At 36.7% G+C, this 20,605-nt stretch overlaps 2 protein-coding genes across 4 annotated transcripts in view; both read left to right on the top strand.

Annotated features, from left to right (window-relative positions):
* dyrk1b (dual-specificity tyrosine-(Y)-phosphorylation regulated kinase 1B) overlaps positions 1–12,613 on the top strand; it is a 44,763-nt gene extending 32,150 nt beyond the window's left edge. For 2 of the 3 annotated variants that reach the window (XM_067410156.1, XM_067410137.1), the window contains exons 6-11: positions 1,247–1,533; positions 1,925–2,071; positions 3,588–3,749; positions 7,227–7,530; positions 9,112–9,215; positions 9,298–12,613. In XM_067410156.1, coding sequence (XP_067266257.1) covers positions 1,247–1,533; positions 1,925–2,071; positions 3,588–3,749; positions 7,227–7,530; positions 9,112–9,215; positions 9,298–10,050 — 1,757 coding nt within the window. In that variant the 3' untranslated portion in view covers positions 10,051–12,613. The remainder of the gene's footprint in view (positions 1–1,246; positions 1,534–1,924; positions 2,072–3,587; positions 3,750–7,226; positions 7,531–9,111; positions 9,216–9,297) is intronic. The other variant, XM_067410146.1, reaches the window with a different exon arrangement.
* Positions 12,614–13,947: 1,334 nt separating this feature from the next.
* Positions 13,948–19,006, top strand: zp3d.1 (zona pellucida glycoprotein 3d tandem duplicate 1). The gene is made up of 9 exons (XM_067396319.1): positions 13,948–14,566; positions 16,220–16,332; positions 16,411–16,514; positions 16,595–16,769; positions 16,863–16,974; positions 17,680–17,765; positions 17,848–17,918; positions 17,997–18,726; positions 18,817–19,006. Exons 1-8 carry the CDS (start codon positions 14,012–14,014, stop codon positions 18,665–18,667), a joined length of 1,887 nt encoding a protein of 628 aa, XP_067252420.1. The 5' UTR covers positions 13,948–14,011; the 3' UTR covers positions 18,668–18,726; positions 18,817–19,006.
* Positions 19,007–20,605: the final 1,599 nt, after the last annotated feature.

The following is a 20,605-nucleotide window of genomic DNA, read 5'->3' as shown; positions in this document are numbered from 1 at the left end:
TGATCCCAGCCGAGGAATAAGGGTCTTATCTAGTTAAATGATCGGTCATTTTCTAAAAAAAAAAATTAAAAAATGATATACTTTTTAACCACAAATGCTCATCTTGCACTGCTCTGCGATGTGCCACGCATTACGTAATCATATTGGAAAGGTCACTCGTGTCTTAAGTGGAAATACAGATCCAGTGTCTACAAAGCAAATGTGTAAAGACTAAGCCAAACATCCTTTACAAAAAAAAAAAAGGTAAAACAATGATGTAGGATGATTTTGAAGTTGGAGGACAAAATGAGATGGAGTTTACTTCTGCCTACATCACGTGTGACCTTTCCAATGTGATTACGTAATGCCAGGCGCATCACAGAGCAGTGCAAGACAAGCATTTGACATAAAGACATAAACAGAAAGAAAGAAAGAAAGAAAGAAAGAAAGAAAGAAAGAAAGAAAGAAAGAAAGAAAGAAAGAAAGAAAGAAAGAAAGAAAGAGAGAAAGAAAGAAAAGCATGGATGACATTGGGGTGAGTAAATTATCAGGAAATTTTAATTCTGAAGTAAACTAATCCTTTAAAACCTTATGCATTTATCCAATATAATGTTAATATAATGTAATATAATATAATGATAATTTCGCCCAACTGTTTACTTTCAGTTTTGACATAACTGATTGTGTTTACAAGAATACTCACCAAGACAAGCATTTTGACAATATATTTGACCGTTCAAGCGCAATAAGCCGTGAAAGTGAACTGAATTCAGCACTAGTGCCTTTCGGATGTGCACCACAGAAAGCCGCCACATCCAAAGCGCACTGAATTCAGTACTGAATTAAGTTCTCTGTCGCGGTATATTATGCTTTTAATAACTCGTCATAAAGCACGTCCCGCTCTTTCTTCTCATTCATCCATGTTTCCTTGCTTCTCAATTGTGTTTAAGCAGTCCTGCGCTGCACGGATATAGACTATTTGCATACAGATAAACTATTTAAGAAACTCTCTATCAGTTGACATCATCATATTGCCCATCCCTACTCCGCACCCCTCCTGACATGCTCTCGAGCCCCACTCTTTGCAAACCCGTGTCATAGACGGAAAGCAAAGTATAATGGATATCCTGGATCTCACTGATATCTAGTTCACTTGCTAAACATTAGTTTTAAACATACTTATTTCAACTCTTTTTGTGATAACTTTGAGAAACCTCAAAGCAGGCTCCCTAACACTCCCTTTTCTTTCTCATTTATGTTTCTATAGTCCACTTAAAAAGGCACTTCATGTTCCGTAACCACCTGTGCCTGGTGTTTGAGCTTCTCTCCTACAACCTGTACGACCTCCTGCGTAACACCAACTTCCGCGGCGTCTCGCTCAACCTGACGCGCAAGTTCGCTCAGCAGCTGTGCACGGCGTTGCTCTTCCTGGCCACGCCCGAGCTCAGCATCATCCACTGCGACCTCAAGCCTGAGAACATCCTCCTTTGCAATCCCAAGCGCAGTGCCATCAAGATTGTGGACTTTGGCAGTTCCTGCCAGCTAGGACAGAGGGTGAGCCCGCATCTCAGGCCCATTGGCGTCACTGTTTAACAACAGGCTGATATGAGGTCACACACTGTAGTAACTAGTGAACTTGCATTTTGCAATAAACAAAAATGAAGAATGGAGACATGCTGTGGTGAACCTCTAATGATTAAATGCACCAGTAAGAGAGAAAAACATGCAGTGGTCTTAGTTGGTGGGATGTGCATTCAGAGCACATTCTAGAGGACTTTGCCACAGCTGAAATGGATTTTACTGCTTGAGATTCCTAGTGGCAGTGCTGCACCCTTCTTAACTTGCAGCTTCTGCTGCCCCCTAGTGGAGAAAAGTCAAAATGTACTCATACTTGTGCATCATGTGTTTGTGCATGCCATTCATTTCCGTTTTCTCCCTCCCTTAGATTTACCAGTACATCCAGAGTCGGTTTTACCGCTCTCCTGAGGTGTTGCTGGGCATGCCGTATGACCTGGCTATAGACATGTGGTCTCTGGGCTGTATCCTGGTGGAGATGCACACGGGCGAACCGCTCTTTAGCGGCTCCAATGAGGTACAGCTTGGGGATTAGTCACACAATGACTGTGCAAAGCTTTGTGACGTCCTGCGTACGTCTTTCTTTGACGCTTATCCTAAGACTTCACTTGTATGAGCCATGCTTCAGTAAACTCAAACAGGCATACAAACAGGATATAAGGAAGTTGTTTTTTAATTCCCAGGCTTGTCAGCATTATGCATTATTAAAATATTATAATTATTTTAAAGACATTAAGACAGTATATAACAGTTGCTACTGTAAGTATACAAAACAAGAAATGCCACTCGTCCCACCCCCGACTTATTCTAATGGGTTCATGTGCTGCACTATATATATAAAAAAAACAATTAACAATTTTCAGCAACTTAAAATGCACTGCAAGACACTGATAAATGTGATGTGACCCCCACAGACATTTGTTGGATGCATATGTATATGAAACAATTATATAAAGTGCAGTCTGAACCAATGTTTAAAACTAGAGATGCACCGATACTAAATTTCTCCACCGATTTTTCAGAGTGATATCTGCCGATAACGATACTGATAGTTTGGGGGTACCTTTTTATACCTTCTTTTAAATGAATGATAGTTTCATTAATTAATCATTATATTTTCAATTATTATATTTTGAAATAAATGCAAATAAAAACTTTCCTTCCAGTTCATCAACTTGTTTCAGAGTAACTGGTATCATAAACAAACACATTACTCAAATTAATATTAACACACTTCAACTAAATTCTGAAGATTAAATTAATATTTCTTAACTTTCCCAGTGTTATTAATTCATATAATTACTATTAATATTAAACATAAAACTGGTTTCTTAGCATTTTCTTTATACAAAGCACAAATTCAGTGCATTTTCCTGCCCACTTTTGATTGATGGGATATATCGGCCCTGACTATCGGCTGTTTTAAACTATCGGCCGATAGTGTGAAAATTTGCTTTTATAGGCCGATACTGATTATTGGCTGATATATCAGTGCATCTCTATTTAAATCCATTAAAAATCATTTCCAGTAACTGAAATTAAGCTGAATTAATACATAAGTATTAGATTAAAAACTTAAATAATAATAATAATAATAATAATAATAATAATAGTAATGTTGACTTGTCAACAAAGTGTAATTTGTGTAATTAAAGTTTAAGTTGAATTAAAGAAATTACCAAGACTAAACCTGAAATAAAAATAAATTAAAGCTAAATAGAATAATTAAAAATTACAAAAGCACATTAAAATTACTATAATTTAAATTAAAATGAAAACTAAAAATATAAAAATAAAAGCTAATTCAAAATATTAATAAATACTATGAAATATACTAATATAACACTGGTCTGAACACAAGGTCCTGTTTATACACACCGGTAATCAACTCCTCAAGTAATAAAATGTATTTCAGAATGTATTGATCGGTCATATATATGATATTTAATGAAGCAGACGCATACTTGCTAACATGTCAGTTGCATCAAAGTCCATTTGGATCCTTCCCTTACACTGTACTGTACCTTTCTCAGGTGGACCAGATGAATAAAATAGTGGAGGTGCTGGGGGTCCCGCCCAACCATATGCTGGATCAGGCCCCTAAAGCACGCAAGTACTTCGACAAGCTGTCCGACGGCCTGTGGACCGTCAAGAAGAACAAGGACATTAAGAAGGTACTTTATCCTTCGGCCTCTGTGAGTAAAACTCTGCTTCTACTTAACCTTCGCCCTCCTCCCAAAGACCCCCCCCCCACCCCTTTCCTCCTTCACTGTCACCTGCTCCGCTCCGACGCTCATCTTATCCTCAGGGAGAGGGGAAGAGAGAAATGTAGGACTAAAATGGAGGAGGGTGGAAAAAAAGGTTGGGGATGAAATTAAACGAGGCTAATGTGTGCTAGTGAAACTCCTCCTCTCTCCACTGACCCGCCTCTGCTTAGAGGCACAAGGTCAATCAAAACCCCAACCTACAGCATCTGTTCTCCTCATCAGCATCATTGCCCTCTTCATGATCATTTTCACAACCATCCTTATTCTGTCTCTGAGTCTCCAGTTTGGATCAGGCATGTTAGTAGCACTTACAATACGATACACATCAAGATATGTAAACTAAGAGGCCAAAAATATGCGGCCACCCTTTTTTAAATATTATATGCTACAGCATTAAATTATTAATGCTAATAGTTTTGACGTTAAATGCTCATTAAGTACATATGAGGTTTGGGTGTCCAGATACTTTTGGCCATACATGGTACACTACCATTTAAAAGATTGGGGTCAGTACATTTTTTCTTTTGGAAAGAAATTAATACTTTAGTAAATTAGTTTTGTATTAGAATTATTAAAGTGACAGTAAAGACTTTTACATTGTTACAAAATATTTAAAAAATGCTGTTCTTTTGAACATTCTATTAATCCTGAAAATATGTATCACTGTTATCACAAAAATATTAAGCAGCACATCTGTTTTCAACATTGATAATAGAATCAAATCAGCATATTAGAATGATTTCTGAAGGGTCATGTGACACTTAAGACTGGACTAATGGCTGCTGGAAATTCAGCTTTGCCATCACATGAATAAGTTCGATTTTAAATTAGATTAAATTGGAAAATTGCTATTTTAAAATGTTATAATATTTCACAACATTATAGTACTTTATCAAATAAATGCAGCCTTTGTGAGCATAGAAGATTTTTTTTCAAAAACAAAAAATGACCCCAAACATTTGAACAGTAGTGTAAATAAAATAGTAAGGCTTTACAAGGTTCCATTTGTGCAATTTAATTTGTTAATGCAGTAGCTAATAAGATCTAATATTTAGAATTCAATTGTTTACAATATTTATTAGTCTTTGTTAATCCTATTAATAAAAATGCAGTTCATTCATGTTAGTTTATAGTGCATTAACTCATTTTAACAAATGGAACCTTATTGTGAAGTGTTACTAAAATATCAGTTTAAAGATTTACAGTATAGATGCAATGTTGTTAAAAAAGAATGATTATCTATTGATATCTATGTATATATTACATTGGTAGAGCCCTACTTAGCAGCTCTCAGTGTAGTGACGTCAGCGATACGCATGGGTCACAGGTTAAGCGAGTGCAGGCAGTAGCTAGAATGACCCTGTTTCCAGTAAAGATAAGTGAAAGTATCATCAGGTTAAGAATGTAGAAAGTGTGAGTGTGCATGCGTATGTGGCCGCAGATTAAGACGCAAAGCTGATAGCAGGTGGAGGGTAAAAGTCTGGATGAGGTCCTAATACACTTTGTTTTACAGGATTAATGTCTGGCACTTACTGCCAACTCATCCAGAGACTTGCCTCAAGTGCTCTAGCACGCATTTTGTGCTTCTGTGTGTACAATAGAGAAAAAAATTTGAAAGCCTTGATTTGTACTTTTTTACAATGTAGCTGTTGGTACATTTTAAATCTTTATTGTAATATGTATGGACCAGGATTGAGTGTATAATAGCTCAGAAAAGGGTCAGAGTCAGAGTCTCAAACTATGTATATGACAGGGCTCAACAATATGGATTTTTTTTTTTTTTTAAGCAAAATATTTGTTTCACAAATATTGTAATATTTAAAGAATAAATAAGTAAGTTTACTACAAAAATACATGATTTGTAGTAAACTTTTATGCTTTTGTTTTGCCGTAATAGCTGGAAATCTTATTGTTATCCATGACGGGTATAAATTCGTGAACACATTTTTTTGCTGGAAAATTATGACATACAGTGATTTATTTATTTCTTTTAACTGAAGTTCTTTCAAAAAGTCTCATTGTTGAACCCTGTGTGATACTGAGAACTCTTGTGCAAATGTCATTATTCCCACAAAACCACAAACATCTCTTACTTTCAGCCCCCTTCATCTGCATTCATTAATGATTTCTTAAACTGATTAGTTTCTTATTAAAGTCAACATGAAATCAAAATTGATTTTTCAATACACATTTGTGCTCAAACCATGAGTGCACATTATTCCAAAGAGTAAAAATGTTTCCTGATCTATTTCAGCAACGTTTTAGGCTGCTGTTGTAGGTACTGCAGCCTTTAAAGAAATAGTTTGTTCAAAAATGAAAATTGTCATCATTTACTCACCTTCAAGTTGTTTCAAACCTGTATTAATTTCTTTCTTGTTTTGAACACAAAAGAAGATATTTTGAAGAATGTTGGTGACCAAACAGTTTCTGGTCCCCATTATGTAAGTCAACTATGTAAGTCAATGGGGACCAGCAACTGTTTGGTCACCAACATTCTTCAAAATATCTTCCTTTATCTTCAACAGAAAAAATAACTTAATGCAGGTTTAGAACAACTTGAGGTTGAGTAAATAATGACAGAATTTTTTGGGTGAACCCTTTAAATTCTTGCCTGTAGATAACACAGAGGTTTAATGCTGGTTAATGTTACTGCAAATAAACTTGCATTGACATCAGGCTCCATTTTGCTATGGAATGTTCATGAAAAGTATGAAACCTCATGTCATTTCCCGATGGATGAAAATCAAGCCCTAATAGCTATTCAGTTTTACACAGAAGTGGGTTACAAATGGCATTTCATGTTGACTTTATAGTATTTCATTAATAATATATAGCAAGTTTATTCCCCTAAAATTAATATTTATTAGTATATAGTATTTAACTATTTATTAATCATACAGCTTGGCCAGTATAATAATATTTTAGGCCCTGTGTCCACCAAAGGGTTGTTTTTTGGGGGGTTTTCGAAGGCTAGCTTATTTTTTTCCAATTGTTTTCAATGGGAGTGGCGGGTTTTTAAAACTGCAGAAGCGTGACGAGGCGTTGAGCGTCTATTTCACGCTGAAGCACTGAGCGATCTGCGTTTTTTTTCTGGTCGCCGAGAGTTGCTTAACTTTGGGTAAAACGCAGCGCTCATCACTGTCACTTTGTAACCAGCCGTCCAATCACAGTGGAGGAGGGGCGGGACAAATATTACACCGACCAACCACAGCCAGGCGTTTTCAGAAGAGCGCCTAGCGTTTTCATCTGGCTAAAAATGCTTTGGTGGATACATGGTCTTAGACTGATAGTTCATCAACCTCTGTTTAAAAGTGATGACATTTAAGCTGTTATCTGCACTTCACTAAATGCTACTTTTTTGTGCCTCATTCTCTTCCCTTCCTCTGTGATGATTCGTCACTTCAGGAATATAAACCACCTGCCACGCGACGACTGCATGAGATCCTGGGGGTGGAGACGGGAGGTCCAGGGGGGAGGCGAGCTGGAGAACAGGGCCATGCGCCCTGCGACTACCTGAAGTTCAAGGACCTGATCCTGCGCATGCTGGACTACGATCCCAAGACGCGCATCACGCCCTTTTATGCGCTGCAGCACAACTTCTTTAAGAAGACGACGGATGAAGGCACCAACACCAGCAGCTCCACCTCCACCAGCCCTGCCATGGACCACAGCCACTCCACCTCCACCACTAGCTCCGTCTCCAGCTCCGGTAAGTGTGTGTTATGCTGCGGTCACACTAGATTTTGAACATGCAAGATTTATATGGTGCCGTCTTTTTTAAAACATAATATAACATATAATAATGGCTACTTGCCACATAAGTAAATAATTAGACACAAAATATTGATTTGAATTGAAATATTTTATTAGCTCATTTTACGCAAAGCTTCTGCAAAGAAAAACAGGTCCAGGCAGCTTTGAGCCTAGATTAGGGAACAAAACATTTAAGGGATAATGTACAACAAGGGATAATGTATCAACAATATTACCATAGACCTACTATTAATACTGAAGTTTAGTTTTACAGTAAATATAGTTGATATCTGAGGCACAAGATGACACAAGAGACATGAAAGAAGCACCGGATTCAGATGCCCAGATGAGCGGTAATTAAAGGGTTAGTTCACCCAAAAATGAAATTTCTGTCATTAATTACTCACCCTCATGTCGTTCCAAAACCGTAAGACCTTCATTCATCTTCAGAACACAAATTAAGATATTTTTGATGAAATCTGAGAGTTTCTGAACTAGGGCTGTCAAACGATTAATCGCATACAAAATAAAAGTTTGAGTTTGCATAATATATGTGAGTAATGTGTGTAAATAATATGTATATATAAATACACACATATTAATGTATATATTTAAGAGAAATATGTTATTTATGTACAAAAAAATGTATTTATATATAATATAAATGATATCAAAATATAAATAAATACATATACTTGTAAATATTTCTCAAATATATACATGGATGTGTTTGTATTTATATATACATAATAATTACACATAGTACACCCACATATATTATGCAAACTCAAACTTTTATTTTGTATGCGATTAATCGTTTGACAGCGCTATTCTGAACCACACATAGGCACACATTTTGAGGTATTCTCCAGAAAGGTATTAAAGACATACCTTAATTCAACCTTAATGTTATGAAGCGACTGTACTGTTAGAACCACTGTAGTCACATGGACTATTTTAACAATGTCTTTAATACCTTTGTGGACCTCAAAAGGTGCAATGACGTTGCTGCCTATGTATAGTTCAGAAACTCTCGGATTTCATCAAAAATATCTTAATTTGTGTTCCAAAGATGAACAAAGGTCTTGGGTTTGGGACGACATAAGGGTGAGTACTAAATGACAGAAATTTAATTTTGGGGTGAACTAACCCTTTAAACAGCCTTGCTATTGACTACGGTCATTATCGGGCATTAGATGACCTCAGAATGTCGCAACTGACCAATCAGAATCAAGCATTTCAAAGAGCTGTGTAACAAGTACAAATATGAAATCAACTCTGTTGTACTGGAATACTGCATATTTAAAGTTTGTGTTCTTTTAATCGTGCTGAGAGGACACGGTGTGATGCATCGATCTTTTACTATATGAATTCACAACAAAATTGAAATTCACATGAGATCATGTTTCCTGTCTCCCACATTCGCATGCGTATGAAGTCAATGCAGTGAAAAATGTAGTGTGACCGCCCTTTAAACCTAGTAAAAGTATAAAATGACTTGTTTTACACGAGTTCTTTTTCATTGCTCCCAATCCAGGTGGATCTAGCGGTTCTTCCAACGACAACCGAAATTACCGGTACAGTAACCGGTACTACAACAGTGCAGTCACTCACACAGACTACGAGATGCAGAGCCCACAAGTAAGTGATCGTTTTAGCGCACCTCGTTAAGATGCCAAAAGGACTCGTCTTGATCCCCTCTGGTCGCTTCTTCTCCCTCCAGGCTCCGTCTCAACAGCAGTTGCGCATCTGGCCAGGAGGGGACAGCAGCATGGGTCAGCTGTCCAACAGCGGCAGCGACTCCTCCTACCCGCAGCTGCTGTTGCACAAGCCTGCAGCCACGCAGCACTCGCGCCACTTCCTGGGCAACATGGGGGGCATGATGGAGCCGCACCATCCCCACCCCATCTACGGCAGCCACCACAGCAACGGCAGACAGCTCCGGCAACAGCAGCAGCAGCAGAACCAGCCGCAGGGCCAGGCCTCGCAGGGCCAGCAGGGCCCAGCGCTGATGCCCGTCTCCTCCCCGCAGATGCAGGACAGCATCGAGCTCAGCCTCACCCACCACCACCACCTGGGTCAGTCTTCCATCATGCAGCCGCCCCCGTCGAGCTTGGACTCCAGTCAGTACGGCTCCTCCAACCTCCACCTGGGCCTCTCTGCCTTTCGGACTAGGACAGTCATGGCCCCCCAGCAGCCCCCTTCCGCTTCCCAGCAACAGTTGCCCCAGGCCCCAGCCTCCCAGGACAGCATGGTCGCTGCCTCCGGTTTGGGATACATCCCTCCGTGCTACGCCGGCAGCAACAACAATAACAACCCGCCACAGGGAAGCGTCGGAGTGGGGGGAATGCTCACCGGGGGGCCCCCGCCCAGAGGAGTCGGGGGAGCTGGGGGGCGGCCGGACTCCGAGGAGTCCGCCATGATGGCAGTGTGTGGCAGCGGGAGTGGGAGCGGTCAGAGTGCAGCCAACTCTTGATAAATCTTGAACAAATTCCAAAAGCCATACGAAAATTTTAACGACAACATAACAGTGACAAAAGCGCCACACGTACACACACACACACACGACACGTAGTATACGTACGACACACACATACACGCGCGCGGCCACACGTAACAGAATCGCAGAGAAAAACTTGTGAAATATCAGACAGTTGATTTTGTTTTTTCGTTTTGTTGTTTTGGTTTTGCATGGGGAGAAGGTCAAGGGAGGGATTTGAAACTATTTTTATCGTTATTTTTCTGTTTGTTTGTTTTTCTTTAATTGAAGGAGAAGAGCAGCGAGCGAAGTAGTCGCAACGGAAGGTTTCGGAACGTTTGTTATTTGATTTTATGTGATTTCAGGACAGGTTTGCAGCGAGAGATTTTTATTTGCCGTTTTTTGAGGAGAGGAGAGATTTGTGTTGAAAAAATTGAATGTTTTTGTCAAGACGACAGCAGCGGGAGAGAGTACCTTATGCTTTTTTTTTTTATATATATATATATATTTTTTTTTTTGGTTTGTTTTTTTTTTTTTTTTTTTTTTCTTTTCCTGGTTTTGCCGTAATTGTACATTTTTAATTTATTAAGAATCACTACATAAAGAGAGACGGGAGAAGGGGTTAGAAAGAGATCTAAATTGAGAGGTGGGTATTTTGGGGTTTATTTATTCAATGTTTTATTTATACAGTTCTTTTTTGGGGGGCTCATCAGATGATACTTATGCATAGAAAACAACAAGCAAACAAACTGGGTTTGAGTTTTTTTTTCCTTTCTTGGCTTCATTTTATTGTTTTTGGTTGCTTTTTTTCTAGTTGAGCATAACCCACACACAAACAAACACACACACACACACACAGGACATACACTCACACATTTTTGTTACTTTTTTTTAATGTTTCCAGTCTTTATCTCGCTTGACACACTGGCTTATATATCTCAAACTATGAAACAAATCCTACGAATGAAATAAAGCAAATGACAGAAACTGTTTTTAGTCGCCACACAGTGAGAAACACCAACTAACAACTAGAGGAGGAGGCTGAATCATGAGCCGCTTTCACGAGGAGAGGGGGAACGTAACTCGACTTCACATAAAGGAGGAAGTGATACAGGAAAGTCTTGAAAAACATCAAAACATTTTGCCAGAAGGAAAACCAAAATGCTTCCCTGTTGTTCGTTTCAAAAAATAGTCTGCCTTCTTCTTCTTCTTCTTCACCATCTCACTAGACTCTGTCTCTCTCTCACCCCTCTCTTACTTTGGTTTCTGTCTCTTTCTCTCTTTTTTCTAACCCTCTTTATTTTGGACAGAAAACTATGAAAGCGTTAACACATTTGTATTAACTCTGGATATGCTAAGCCAAATCTTGCTGTAGCTCTCTCTCTCTCTCTCTCGCGCTCTCTTTCTCTTTATTTTCTTGCTTACCCCATGTTTCTGTTGGAAGGAAGAGTCTGGGGCGATATTTAGCGGGAGGGCGGAATACTTCGGTATGAAGGGACACTGTCACGCCCTCCTGACTGCAGCCCCTCCCACTCTGACTTCATTTCCTGCCTCTCATTTTGCTTTCTCTTTGTCTTTATTCTCCCCCTCCTCCCCTTCCTCCTTCACAACACTCTGTGAGTGCTGTTTGCCATCAAGTCAAAAAAAAGTGAACTACTTCTCTCTCGGCTGCTATCTCCACTCTCAACCATGTTCGGATTGCTGCTAAAGAAAACAGACAGATAAATAAATAAATGAATAAATAAATAAATAAATAAAAATGAGAACTTTTTAACCCTCCTGCTTCAGAAAAATGAAAAATAAACCACTGCATCTCATGTATTTATTACTATTTAACAAGGAAAAAAGAAAAAAAGAAAAAATCTGTTTTCTGCTGTTTTTTTGTTTGCTTTCTTTCTTGGTACAGGTTAAAGCTTGACATTTATATTATGTAACGGAAACATGGTATTAAACAAGTGCCTCGATTTATTGGTCAGCCACTGGACGGAATTGAACAGAAGAGGATTATAGGAGTTTGATCAAGGTTTATTATATGTATAGCTAAAATTCAAGCCTCATGCAACTGTGTAGAAATCCATGACAATTCGAACATCATGTGAGAACTTCATATTGGATGCGAGCCTCATTCAGTATGACTGACCAATACCATATATTTAATTAACTGATGACATCTTCATCCATTGTAATCTGTGTACATAGCATCCATGCATCATCCAGTTAACGTTAAAGCAATGTTAGGGTGAAATGTCATTTTCGAGGTTAATTCTAATGACTGGGATTCGAACCTGCAACCTTTGAGGCATCAGGACCTGCAAACTACCTTATTCTGCTCAGATCAGTGATGATGACTGCTGTCCTTTATGTTCTTAATAACCAGTTAAAACTTGTAATTGGCCTCACTGGCTTCTTTACTTTGTCATTTTTTTCAACATCATCCATCATGAGAACATAATGTCTGAAGTATTATGATATCATCAGTTTTGGTTTCTTTATTAAAGAGAGAGTTGCCTCTGTAGGTCCTCTAATCTTGTTATGTTTAGCAGACTTTGGTCACCATATAAATGTCACACTCACCATGCACTGTCAGAGACGTGTCTGAGCACTGATACAGTTTGGAAAACGCAGCTGCGGATTTGTGTGTCTGCTCGGTCATTATTGAAGAGTATAGGAAATATGTCTATCTATAAATGAAGGGGTTACGGGGGACCAGAACAAATTGTTGCTCTGTCACCTCTCAATAAAACCCTCACATAAACTGAAGCCTCTGTTGAAGTGGAGGAGAATCTAGATTCAAACAATTCAATTTGAGTGAGAACACTAATATGCTATTAGGAAGATCATATTGGTTTGGTTTGGGTATATAATACCTTTTAGTCTCAAGCTGGCTGATGCCATTTTTAAGCTATAGTTACTGGAAGCTGTATCTAAATTTATGAAGCACTGGAATGAATTAGACTTTATATTAATAGCTCATTTTAAGACAACTAGTCTTAAAAAGAGTCATGGTGTAAGGATAAAGAGTGTAAGTCAGTCAAAAGGTGCTACTTAACATGGCATTCGTCTTTCTACCGAAACAAGCGTTTCCACACAGTAGGCTTGCAGTTTTGGATTTTAAGTGCATGATCCTAACAAAACATGTAAGTTACAAACCGCATATTGTGTTGAAATCTAAAAGCAAACTTTAATAGCCCTATATAACACTGAATGAACATGGGATAAATTTGAGAACACAACAAATTAGACCCAGTAGCAACTACACATACTCGTTGAATCGATTTTAATGAATAGGTTGAACCGGTTCACAAAAACTGCTATGAACGATTCTTTTGCGAATCGGACTGAATCGATCCGAGCGGTTCTCGAGTCGCCGACTCAATTGATTCAAACATGTCCGATTCATAACCAAAGTGAGATGTTTATTTGTTGTTGTTTTTTTGAGAGTACCAACTGATCAGGCTAAAAGTAAAATTATTCAAGGATTTAGCAAATTAAAAAAATACAATTTTATCAAACCGCGTATGAAACTTGGCTTTAATAAGTAGCTAGGGTAGAGTTGAATGGAAAATTAATAGGTACAACAGCCAAAAGAAGTAAGCTAAATGAATTTCTGTACTGTTATATATACACTACTGTAATATATAATGCTAAATCATAGGTAGCCTACACGTATTACAATATTTTTTTTTAAATAAACCTTAATAATCAACACGTTATAAACAGCAATGTGCTTAAATAAGGCTTCAGTTTGACATTTAGAGAATATGAGACGGAATTACGTGATGTTTTTTTTTTTTTTTTTTTTTTTTATAACTGTTCAAAAGAACCGATTCTCTTGCCTAAACGAGTAATTAGCCGTCTCGTCATCAATCAACAGGTGGCTGCAGAGCGCGCCTCACCTTCTTCTCTGCGGCGTTTTGTTTATTTCCTTTATGTCCACATTTAAGAGTTAATAGCTATCATGGGGCGTATAAGTTTGTGTTTTTCTTTTTCTTTGTACTTGCTTGGCATAATGTACATCGCCAAAGCTTACACTCACGGGACCGGGGGTCACCTAGAATATAGCAACGTCGTATCCACGGAGCAGAAAGTCCGTGCCATGCAACCCATGCCAGGCGCCGTCAGGCCGTGGACACAATACAGTGAGTTTATAAAAAATCCTCCGGTTACGCGACCATATCACGTTTTCCCGATGTTCCAACATGTTCCAGTTCCTCTAGTTGACATGGAGATGTTTAGACCTGACTCCGAGCGACGACACTTACCAAACCTTTTGACTAGCCTTCTAGTTCCTCAAGTGAACCCTCAGTTAAACCAAGTGTCTCCCGTGCGTAATGCTCGTGGCGTAGAGGTTTGGTGTGGTTACAGTAAGATCTCGGTGCGCATGAATAAGAAACTACTGGGCTTCAGAGGTTCACCGTCTTCATTTCACCTGGGAACATGTCCTGTCTCTCGCTCCGACAAGAACTTCTTATATTTCCATTACGACCTCAATGACTGCGATAGCTCTTTAAAGGTAAGTAGTTATCTTAAAGGTCCAGGTTTTTAAAATGTAGGCAGCTATATATTTTGATGCCTATATTTATGCAGTTAAAATACATAAATGTGTGGAAAATACTATCAGTAAAGTAATTAATTGAAAAGCTAGTATCTTTTTTCAACATACCATGAGAATACAGTCAGAAGCATACAACAGTCAATTGTTTAAAATGGTCAAAATATTTGTGATTAATCACAATTCATGACTTAAATTTGTATTTGACTTATTTGTATTTGTATAAACTAGAAAAAATAGAAACGGTAATGTCAAATTCTCTTAATAATCTTAAGTTTGCATATGTTTGTTTTGAATAAGCCTATCTTATTTGATGCATCAGATTTTTGTCTCATATTATATAGGAGAAATATAGAGCTTTACTCAGGAAACTAAAAAACACCTCAGTTTTATTCAGAGGCTCAAACTTGGCAAAATTATGCAATTTGTTGCTGATATTTGTATGAACAAAAAGTTAAATGAGATTCTGATAGGTTGCTAAAAAAAGTATAAACTATCAAAACCGAAGGCATGTAGTAGAACTTTAAAATATAATGTATTTCTGTGATGCAAACTGAATTTTCAGCATCATTACTCCAGTCTTCAGTGTCACATGATCCTTCAGAAATCAGATTTATTATCAGTGTTGGAAATTTCAGTTGTGCTGCTTAATATTTTTATAACCTGTGATACTTTTTCTAGGATTCATTAATAAATAAGTTTTAAAAAGAACAGCATTTATTTAAAATAAAAATCTTTTGTAACAATATACACTAACGTTCAAAAGTTTGGGGTCAGTAAAAAAAAATTTTCTTTCTTTTTTTGAAGAAATTAATACTTTTATTCAGCAAGGATGTTAAATTGAAAAAAAGTGATAGTAAATGCTTATATTATTAGAAAAGTATTCTAGGGCTGCAACGATTAATCGCGATTAATCGTTTGCAAAATAAAAGTCTATGTTTGCGTAATATGTGTGTGTTCTGTGTATAATAATTATGTATATATAAATACACACACATTCATGTATATATTTAAGAAAAATTTTATATTTATTTATAAATTTTGTTTATATGTAATATAAAATATATATAAATATATATATTTATAATACATGCATATATTTCTAAACTTTATACCTGTATGTGTGTGTATTTATATATACATAATTATTATACACAGAACACACACATATATATTACATAAACACAGACTTTTATTTTGCAACGATTAATTGCGATTAATCGTTGCAGCCCTGTTTTCTATTTTGAATAAATGCTATTCTTTTTCACTTTTTATTCATCAATGAATCCTGAAAAAAAGTATCACAGGTTCCAAAAAATATTAAGCAGCACAACTGTTTCCAACATTGATGATAACTGTGTATCAAATCATCATATTAGAATGATTTCTAAAGGATCATGTGACACTGAAGACTGGAGTAATAATGTTGAAAATTCAGCTTTGCATCATAGAAATAAATTACATAAAGTTTATTAAAATAGTAATGTGCTCAAACTTTCGACTGGTACTATATATATAATAAAATAAAAATAATTGTCAAATTTGATTTCCTGGTGACTTTAATATGCTTATCTTGATTTTACCTACCATATAACAATGTTTGATCCTCCTCAGATGAAGAGAGGGCAGATCGTGTATTCTAACACGGTGCGCTACACACCAGAGCCTCAAGGGCCAGTCATCCGGGCGATGCCCCTTACATTAAACATCCAGTGCCTATACAATAGGTAAACTACAAAACTGAAGAGGTTTCTGGTCTTTAAAATGAAATGTACATCATCTGTTTTATTTTTTCCAATTTCTAGATTTCATTATTCATACAAAATAGGCTTCCTGCCTGTGGTGAGGGAGCACATGTTTCACAAGATTTTTGAGCGCAGTGCCAAGTTTAGTATTTCTGTGTGTAATGGTAAGCTTTTAATTTCCTGTTTTGTCCGACCTCTTAATGATGTTGGTGCCCATCAGTCTATTAAACTGTGTGAAATCTAGAACGCTGGGAAAGACTTGAGGAAAATGGAAGTTTTGTCCTTGGGAAGCCCATGTATTTTGAAGTCAGTGCTGCTCATACTTCTATGGACGAAAGGATTTTTGTTGACTCCTGCTATGCAACAGCATCCAAAGACCCAAAGTCCACTCCACAACACAATGTTATTAGTAATTTTGGGTAAGTTGTTTGGTACTCTCTCTGCTTTTATGTAACTTAAAGACACATTTAGAGTGAAGAAAGAAATGAATAAACGCCAAACTGCGATTTCAGGTGTATGGAGGACAGCAGAATTCAAGGAAGTCTCTCTCGCTTTCTCCAAAGACAGTCAAAGATTATAAGGTTTTCAGTTGATGCCTTTTTACTCCCCCAAGTTACTGGCACGGTAATGTTTTCTTTCTTAAAGGGTTAGTTCATCCAAAAATTAAAATTCTGTCATTATTACTCACCTTTGAAAAAAAAATTGGTCCAAAGATGAACGAAGGTCTTGCGCGTGTAGAGCGACATGAGACATAAATGACATTATTTTAATTTTTGGGTGAACTAACCCTTTAAATGGGTCATATATAGGAGAGACTGGGGCTTGTTGTCACACTTTAAATCCAGTGATTATTTGTAGGGTTTTGAAATTCAGTTTATTAGTTGCACACCCTGAAGTCTTGACTGCAAATAACTTGTGAAATATTAAACATTTGGATGGAATATTTAACATTTCAGTTGTTATTTCCTGGGAAAAAAGAAAACCGCCTATGTGACAAAATCGGTCAATGTTTGTTAAATCATACTGTATAGAGCAAGCTGTCATAAAAGGAAACTGGCTTTTATTGACATTAATTTGAGAAGAATCATTTCCAGAATATTTGTCTGAAATAAAAAGCCATCTTCTATAACATATCAGGCTATTTGATGGACTTTTAAGCAAAATGTTAACCGTAAAATGGAAAAGTTAATATTATATAACCTATGAATTGGCTGAGAGATTTTTCACGCATGTGAAAACTTGCCCCTGTCTGATATGTATGTTCATAATTTTTTTTTTTTTTTAATATATAAATGTATGTGTTGATTGCATTTTTCCTCATTTTTACAGCCCTTTTACCTGCATTGCACAATATCGGTTCACAATGCCACAAGTGCCACAGCAAAGTCCTGTACTTATAACAATGCAGAGAGAAGGTGAATAATTTATTTCACATATGTGCAACATACTGTGTTAATACAGAGAAGTTCAATCTTTGGTCTTGTCCTGTCCCAATAGATGGGGCGAACTCGTCACTGATGCATCCGTTTGTGCTTGTTGTGATTCGACATGTGAAATTGGAGAAACTTGTAAGTAGAAAGCATCAGAGACTATCATTACTTCAAATGAAAACACTATACTTCAATGTTTTATTGATTTTGTAACAGCTTATTTGCCTCAAATGACACAATCTATGATAACAAGTCTACCCTGGATTTTGGACAAGAACGAACAATCGATAGTCAAGACTGAGGAAGGATTGGTCAGTGTTCAGGAGGACGCAGAAGAGGTGAAGTTCAAGAACGCAGAAGGAATCTGTGAAGAGGAAGAAGATGATGGTTACCCTGTGGAGATTGTGACTGATACTGAAAAACAAATGGAAGCAAAAGAGGAAAATAAAAAGTTGCCCATGAAAGACTTAGATGAGGATGTAGAAGTAATTGTTGGGACAGAGGAAACGACTGCTACAGAGTTAAAGGATGAGGAGGGTGATCGTTCTGAAAAAGTAATGTCTGATGGGGAACAGATGGACAGAGTTGTAGAGTTCAAGGAGGATTCTGGGAGACTCAAGAACACAAGTAGAATTGAACAGCCTAAAGTTCGGTTGATAGAAGAGCTTTCGGAAGATGTTAATGATGACAAAGAGTCCAGAAAGGGTGGACAAAATGAACTGATTTACAAGACCAGAGAAGAACTTTCCAAAGATGAAATACAGCCTGAAGGTTTGGAGAAGAACATGCATGTACAAAGCACAGTACCCTCACACATGGTGATAGATGAAGAGAGATTTTTAAATGGCAAACAAGAACCAATCGAGTGGAATAAAGATGAACATTAACTAACCCAGTGAGCGAGAAATGGGGGACTGACATTTGAGATCGTTCCAGGGTCTCAGAGGTATGACGGTTTAATTAATTTATTCTGAATTTAGCTGCATTTTATAAGAGATCCTTTATATTTTTTAAGCATTTTTTTTTTCTGTTTTAGGAACCCTGATGGACCTTTTTTGGAGTTTCATCTCTGGGGCAAAAGATCTCGGCATAAAGTCAGTGTTTGGCCATGGATTCAACTGAATTCAGAAATGTGCAATGCATAATATAATGACATCCAGGTGTTATTCATGCATATGGAATTCTTCAGTAATGACATCCACTGTATTGTCATCAGAATATTAAAACAATTTTGACTGATCATCAGTTTTCTTTCTCTGATCATATGTCCTGTTAGAACTCTGAAAAGCCAATTGAAAGTTAATAATCAAAACTCTATTATTAGAACAGTACAGTAATGAGATTTTTGCAAAATTCAAAATGCAAAAAAACAAAAACCATGCCTAAATCATAAACAACACTACTTTAATTATGGAATTAAGCTAAAGAGTTCTTAGGGTGAATTATGCAAATGTATCATATAAATAAAGTAAAAATTAGCTGAGAAAATGTATTAAGTTCCATGCCTTTGTCAACAAAGCAGCAGCATCTGAAGAGTTTTGGAGCTGTTTTATATGATTAATTTGATATTATTCCTGGTGATGTCAGTCGTAACTTGAGGGTTGTCATTGTCACTTTCCTGATGATCCTCCACCTAAACATGTTCGTAAACAACAGGAATAAACCCTCTAGAAAATAAGATTTTTATAACTGATTATCATCTCAATTAATTTTGTGAACAATAGACATGTATCTAAGAATAAAGAACAGTAACAAATTTTGGAAATGTATACTCTCAGATTTGATGACCATGCTGTATGTCTGTAGCTAGTCACATCAGACCAAAATGCTTTCTGGATTATGAACCAAAGGATATTAGACATTACAAGAGTGGATTGGTTAACGTTATAGCCACTGTGTGTGAAATAGAGAGGGTAACAGTATAACTCTGCTGTCGATTTATGTGACCTGCCTGCTGTATGTATGTTGCTATTCACATCAGGGCAATCAGTCCAAAAATGCTTTCTAAAATACAGAAAAAGGAAGTTTAGACATCACCAGTGTGAATTTGAGCATAACAGACAGTCTGTCCAAAATAATATTAAGAATGTAAATTAGCACCGAAAACAATATTATTAATAATATATTAATTAGTGTATTGTATTGGAGGCCTATAAATAACACTCAGAAAGGCAAAACAAAAACAAACCAAAAAAATATTGTGTGTATATATATATATATATATATATATATATATATATATATATATATATATAAATAATATTCATTTTTAAGTAACAATTAACATTCAATCCAACAGCATATTGAAAAGAACAAATGTCTTGGTACGAGGGACATATAGAGTATTGACAAAGTAAACAGATAATACATAAAACAATTAAAAATATATATATTTACACAAAAAAACAAAAACAAAAATTATTTTTGTTATGACTGGTGGGGGACAGAAAGATCTCATCTAAACATTGTATCTCTATTTACAGGTGACTTCATAATCTTATTTAATATCTGGAATGTTTTAATTGCTTTTTGTTTCTTTTAAATTTACATCTGCAAAACTTTTTAGTGAAATTTGGTTTCGAAGCTGTAAATTTAGACTTGTGGATATGGCCTTTTCCAAGCATGCATCAGGATTTTGACTGCATTATCTAAAGGAACAGAAACAGTGTTAGAAAGCAGAAATAAGACCATTTCTTCTGTAATATCAAAAAGTGCATTAAAGGATGTAAAAATCAAAACTGAAATCTCTGTCCAAAATGATATTGTGATGGGACATCTGAAAAACAAATGAAGCAGATTCATTTTCAGATCCACAAAAAGAACAT

This window comes from Chanodichthys erythropterus, chromosome 2 (genome assembly GCF_024489055.1).
Source record: "Chanodichthys erythropterus isolate Z2021 chromosome 2, ASM2448905v1, whole genome shotgun sequence".
Classification (NCBI taxonomy): Eukaryota; Metazoa; Chordata; class Actinopteri; order Cypriniformes; family Xenocyprididae; genus Chanodichthys; species Chanodichthys erythropterus.
This window is presented reverse-complemented; position numbering and strand designations above follow the sequence as displayed.